Below are 6,303 nucleotides of genomic sequence, written 5' to 3' on the forward strand. Positions count from 1 at the left end.
ATCATACTTATTCAATCTGTATATTGAGCTAATAATCTGAGACCTGGACTATATGAAGAAGAACATTAGGATTGGAGGAAAGCTCATTAACAACCCGAGATATGCAGATAACACAACCTTGCTTCCTGGAAGCAAACACTTACTTGGAATACTGATTGTTTTCAATGTAAAGAAAACAAAAATACTCATGACTTGACCAGTAAATAACATCATGATAAATGGAGGAAAGATTGCCTTTCCTTGCTTGCTGGAAGCAAAGAGGACTTGAAATGCTTATTTATGAAGATTAAAGGCTGTAGGCTTCAGTATGAATTGCCCCTCAATGTATAGAAAATGAAAATCCTACAACTGGACCAATAAATTGCATCATGGTAAACTGAGGAAAGATTGAAATTGTCAGACTTCATTTTGCTTGGCTCCATAGTTAACACTCATGGAAGCAGCAGCCAAGAAATAAAAAACAAAATAAAATATATTACAGTAGGCAAATCTGATGTAAAAGACATCTTTAAAGTGTTAAAGAGCAAAGATGTCACTTTGAGGACTAAGGTGTGCCATGGAGTTTCCATTTTCCTCATATGCATGTGAAAGCTGGACAGTGAATAAGGAAAACAGAATTGGTGCATTTGAATTATGATGTTGGCAAAGAATATTGAAAGTACCTTCTGGACTGCCAGAGGAGCAAACAAATACGTCTTGGAATAAATACAGTCAGAATGCCCCTTAAAAGCAAAGATGATGAGGCTTTGTCTCATGTGTTTTGGACATGTTATCAGGGAAGACCAGTTCCTGGAAAAGAGCATCATGATTAGTAGAATGTCAATGATAAAAGAGATGGTGTGACACAGTGGTGACACATTGGCAGTAACAGTGGGCTTACGCATAACAATTATGAGGATGGTACAGGATTTAATTGTTTTCTTCTATTGCGGTTAGGGTCACTATGAGTCTCGAGGTGGACTCCATGACATCTAACAATAATGACGGCATGCTTATTCTATGTGTAACTTTTTGAGTAACTTTTAATTTTTTTTTTCTTATTTCACAATTCAAATCCTCCAAGGCTGGAAAGAGGTTTTCTACAATTTTTTTTTTTTCTCTAAATTTTATAAAGATAGAAAGCTTCTGCAAATCAGAGTATAACTTACAAAATAATTCCCACAGAAAAAGAAAACTCCTAACGGTGTTACGAACCCTGGTGTAGTGCTGTAGAATAAACACTGGACTGTTAAAACGAAAGGTCGGCAGCTCAAACCCACCAACTACTCTTGGAAACCCTATACAGTGTTGTTATGTGTTGGAACCAACTCAAAAGTATGCAACAACAACAATGGTTCTAAAAAAAAAAGTACTGGAGGACTTGAAAAACTTTAAAGCAATGATCTTAAAGATTTTTATATTTTTATTTTAAAAATTATCACAGTGTTCTATTTTGATAATTTTTTTTCAGGGTTATCATATTTGGAGTATAGTGGCAGCTATGGCTGGCAAATTTGCCATAGGGGCAGCATTTGGCCTCATTTACCTTTATACAGCAGAGCTATATCCAACCATTGTAAGGTAAGGGTTGTTTATTTTTCTGTTGTTGTCCTATAATCTTCCACTTATGTGTCATTGAAGTGCTTTCTTTCCATCAGAGTTGTCTGGAGCTCTGAGGTAGCAGTGAACTACATGATGCTGATTTTGACTAAGAATTTGCCTCTACCTCATTAGCAAAGACATTAAAAAATTAGTTTGTAATAACACACTGCTATCCCAAAACTAAAGAGCTCTGATAACGTAGTGGTTACAAATTGGGCTGCGAACCGCAAGATTAGCAGTTCGAAACTACCAGCTGCTCCATGGAAGAAAGATGAGGTGTTCTGCTCCCGTAAAGATTAGCAGCCTTGGAAACCCTGTGCAGGGTTGCTATGAGTCGGAACCGACTCCATGGCACATAACAACAACAACAACATCCTAAAACTATTTTAAATCTCAAATACAGTTGGCCCCCACTGACTTTCTGTATGACTCAGAATAATTTTCTAAATATGTATATACTTCACGTTCTAGATGTCAGTAGGCCATCACAGGATTGGAGGAAAGGAGGGACCTTCGAAGAAAAACCTCATGATCTACTTCCAAAAATTCAGCCACTGAAAACCCTGTGGAGCACAGTTTTACACATTTGGGGTTGCCATGAGTCAGAATTGATTGTGTTTTGTGGTTATTGTCTTTAGGTCGATGGCTGTGGGAAGTGGCAGCATGATGTGTCGTGTGGGGAGCATCGTGGCCCCCTTCTGCGTGTACCTCACAGATGTTTGGATCTTCATGCCACAGGTGTTAATCAATTCAATAGAACCTTACGGAAATAGCAGAGCAGAATAGCTAATTGCACTAAGTATTTTTATGTATTAGAACCCAATTTATAATTCAGTAATAGAGATTCATAGATAAACAAACAACTCTTCATTAGGTAAGTAGGGAGGTTGTTGCTGTGTTATTGTTTGTTGATTGCTGTACAACCACTGGTGAGCTATTAATCACAACTCTGCCTGCCAAAAATGGGCTTCTTCTTACACCATGAAGAGCGGACTACATTAGGAAGATGTCACGCATTGAATTATGTCGTTCAAAATATGTGTTAACTTGTCTGGGCCGTGATTCTGGTTTGGCAGTTAGGTATAATTTGGCAGTTATGGAATGACCTCTCCCCATGATATGATCTGATGCAATAAGTCAGTCAGTTGTGAAAGGATTAAGGGTGGGATGGAATACCCTTTAATTCCCTCACAGCCCTGATCTAAGGGGCGTTTCCCTGAGGTATGGCCTGCAGCACCTTTTGTCTTATAAGAGATCAAAGGAAACAGTAGCAGCAGGGAGGAGAGACCTAGTGCCACCAAGAAAGAGGAGCCAGAAGAAGAGCATATTCTTCTGATCCAGGGCAAGAGTGTTGTCAAGACACATGGAGATCTCCAAGGAGTGCTGTATACTGAAAGGAGACAGGAACCTTCCTCCTAAACTGTGAGGCAACAGAGATAGAAATCCTCTTCCTAGAGTTGGTGCCATGAATATGAACTTCTAGCCTTCTAAATGGCGAGAGAATACATTTCTGTTACTTAAAGCAGTCTGCTTGTGGTCTTTTTGTTATAGCAGCACTATGTAACTAAAGCATGAGAGCTCTGTTTGTCCTCTCTGCCCATGTTACTTGACCCAGGTCTGCCTGCTCCCCTTGGTCTGAGTCCACAGGTTGCCTCCCACCCCGAGCTCTTACCTCTGGTGATCAAGATGAATTGCGTTTCTTAAAAATGGTCTATGTACCCGATGTAGAGGTTCAGGAACCTGTGGTTTAAAGAGCCCCTCAACTTAACACTGAGGGTCTCTTTATGGGCCAGACCTCCTTTATGCTTCCTCTTGCCTCTCTGAATGTGAGCCGTTGCCTGGTTCTGAAGAGGAGGAGTGTTATGTTCAGTTTGCAGATTTCCTCATGTCAGAGTTGAGAGTTTGGGAAATGATGTGAGCACTGTTACATCTGGGTTTAGTATGGCCCTCTGGTTATGAGGAGAAGGAAGGGCCAGGTGTGATGAGCGATGGCACTCAGCAGTGATTTAGGTGACAGCTCTTGGCCTGCTGGCCCTCATTCTCCTCCTCCAAGCCCCCTGTCTCAGTGGGTCTCTAGAGTTTGTTCTCTTGGTTTCCTTCAGTGCCTCTGCTTTCTCTCTCAGATTGCCCTGTAAATTGACTTATTATCCAAGCTTCCATCCTTGCCTCCCATCCCATCTTGCTGCGTGTTAACAGATCTCCTAGCTTCTGCCCTCTCCTCCAAACTGAAGGCTGGCATGTCTACTGGTCTCATGAACATCCTTGAGATGTCTCACAAAGACACTGTCAGTTCCAACGGGAACTGGTCAATGACTCAAATTCCCTCCTCCGCCTGTCTCTCACCTTCAGTTAGTGAGCCACTGACCTCAAGTGTGAAACTTTAACATCAGCTTTTTATTTCTCCTGTTCTTCTCCCATATTATTCATCATCAAACTTTCACCTTCTGCCTCAAAGCTTCCTCCTTCTGTCTGTTTTCAATGCCTGGGTTGAAGCCCTCAGCATTTTCTGCTTTCCAGGACTTCTCTCTGCCCTCTATGCCTCACAACCCACCAAAATAGCTTATTCAACAGCCCCCCTCACCAAAAGAATCAAATCTGACCTCTGTTGTTGTTGAGTGTCATCGAGTCGATTCCAACCCATAGTGACCCTGTATAGGGTTTCCAAGGAGCAGCTGGTGAGCTTGAACAGCCGAGCTGGCAGTTCAAATGGCTTTGCAGTCTGGCATATTAACCCACAGCACCACACCAGGACTCTGGGACCTATGGTTTTTATCAAACTCTGTTAGTCCCATACTTAAGATTTTCCCAGTGTGGCTCCCTGCCCATCTTCCCTGTTTTGCATCCTCACATGGCATCAACCTCTACTCCACAGTTTTACCTCCTACCCAGCTCCGATGTTCTCACACACAGGTCACCCTGTCCTCCTCTTTGCCTTCATCTAAATATCTCCTTGCAGAGAATGCTTCTCTCTCTCATCTCCCCTGGCCAAACTTCCATCCTTTAAGACACAGATCAAACTCTTCTTCCAAGAAGGCAGCCAAATCTCCTTCCCATAGTCCAATAGCATTTAATATGTCCCCGCCTCCTTCACAACCCACAATCACAGGTTCTTTTCATGATTTGCATGTCTTCTCAGTTAGGCTATTGAACTTTTGCAATGTATATCCCCATAGTTTGATCCAGCAAAGCATTTCCCTAACCTGTGTGCCACCCATTTATTATTAATGTTTTTCATCAAGTAGACTGCTACTCCTGTTCATTTTTTATTACCATTTATTTGATATATATATTTCCATCCTTTAATTTTTATTCTATTTTTGTCTCTGTTTGTAAGGTGTATTTCTTTTAGACAGCATATTGAAGGATCCTGTTTTCATATCCATTCTGCTAGTCTCTGACTCTTCACTGGTTTTAAGTGCCTTAAATGTCTTATTAACTTAACCTCTGAACAGTCCTTTTAGGCAGGTACAATTATTATTTCCATTTTATACATATGGAAACTGAGGCATAGAGAAGTTATGTAACTTTCCCAAGGTTACATAGGTAGCAAATGGCAAAAACCAAGCAAAGTGAGTCCAGAGAGTATAAGAGGGCCAGCAACTTTGTTAGTTAGCACTTTGGGTTTTTTACTAAGAAATAAAAGACAGAAATAGAAAAGGGTTTTTTTAAAAAAATAAGTTGAAACACACAAAAATAAAATAAATCTATAAAAATGAACTACTATAAATGTACTAAAGCCAAATAGATTTTAAAATAAATGGCTAGCAGAAAAGCAAAGGCAAAAATGTATGCAGCTACTACTACCAACTGCTCTGAAAGGGATCACATTAAAAAGTCCTGAATAGAGTGGTAGAATGTGTGGAACAAAATTCAAAATTATTTTTTTTTTAAAAAAGATTGGGCTTACTGGTCAGAGAGAGAGACTAGATAAGTCTAAGAATATGGCCTTTGACCTTCCTTCAGGGCTGGGAAGCAACTTAATCTTGTGGCCTAACTTTCAGACAAGGAGTAGATAGGTATACAAGGGGGAATAACACAAATAAGGTATGCTTACTCTGAATGATGGAATGGTCAATCATTCAAAATCAAAGGGGCAACATGTACCTAAGGCCAATGGTGAGAAGGGATGGGAAGGTGGGTGGAATAGAAATGGGAACCACAGCAAGGAAGTAGGATGACTCTTGTTCCATAGAAGGGACTGCAATCATAGAGATGAAGCAAAGTGTATGATTTGTTGAATATAAAACCAATGAACTTGTCTTTAAACCTTCACTCAATTCACAATAAAAAGTTATAGAAAGAAAAAGATATGCAAGGGCAGATTACTCAATAAGTAAAGTAAACAAGGGTTTGTTTGTGCTTGCTTACTAATCGGTGGTGGTGGTGGTTGTGTGCTGCCAAGTCAGTCCAACTCATAGTGAGCCTGTATAGGGTTTCCCAGACTGTAAATCTTTATGAGAACATAAAACTTCATCCTTCTCCCTTGGAGCATCTGGTAGATTTGAACTCCTGACCTTGCAGTTAGCAACCCAACTTGTAAACCACTGTGCTACCAGGCTTCTTTTAGGAATCTATAGTGAACAATTTTACTTAATAAGCTGTAGTGCTGGGGAGGCTCTGTAGAATAAGCTCTGGACTCTAACTACAAGGTCATTAGGTCAAACCCACCAGCTATTCCTTGGCAGAAAGATTAGGTTTTCTGCTCCCATAAAGCTTTTTTTT

At 40.4% G+C, this 6,303-nt stretch overlaps 1 protein-coding gene across 1 annotated transcript in view; it reads left to right on the forward strand.

The window, feature by feature from the left end:
- Positions 1–6,303, forward strand: part of SLC22A16 (solute carrier family 22 (organic cation/carnitine transporter), member 16) — a 61,260-nt gene that overhangs the window by 42,350 nt on the left and 12,607 nt on the right. The window contains exons 6-7 of the mRNA XM_006839987.1: positions 1,424–1,560; positions 2,220–2,319. Of these exons, the coding sequence (XP_006840050.1) occupies positions 1,424–1,560; positions 2,220–2,319 (237 nt within the window). The remainder of the gene's footprint in view (positions 1–1,423; positions 1,561–2,219; positions 2,320–6,303) is intronic.

Source organism: Chrysochloris asiatica, unplaced genomic scaffold (assembly GCF_000296735.1).
Source record: "Chrysochloris asiatica unplaced genomic scaffold, ChrAsi1.0 scaffold00027, whole genome shotgun sequence".
In the NCBI taxonomy this organism is placed as follows: domain Eukaryota; kingdom Metazoa; phylum Chordata; class Mammalia; order Afrosoricida; family Chrysochloridae; genus Chrysochloris; species Chrysochloris asiatica.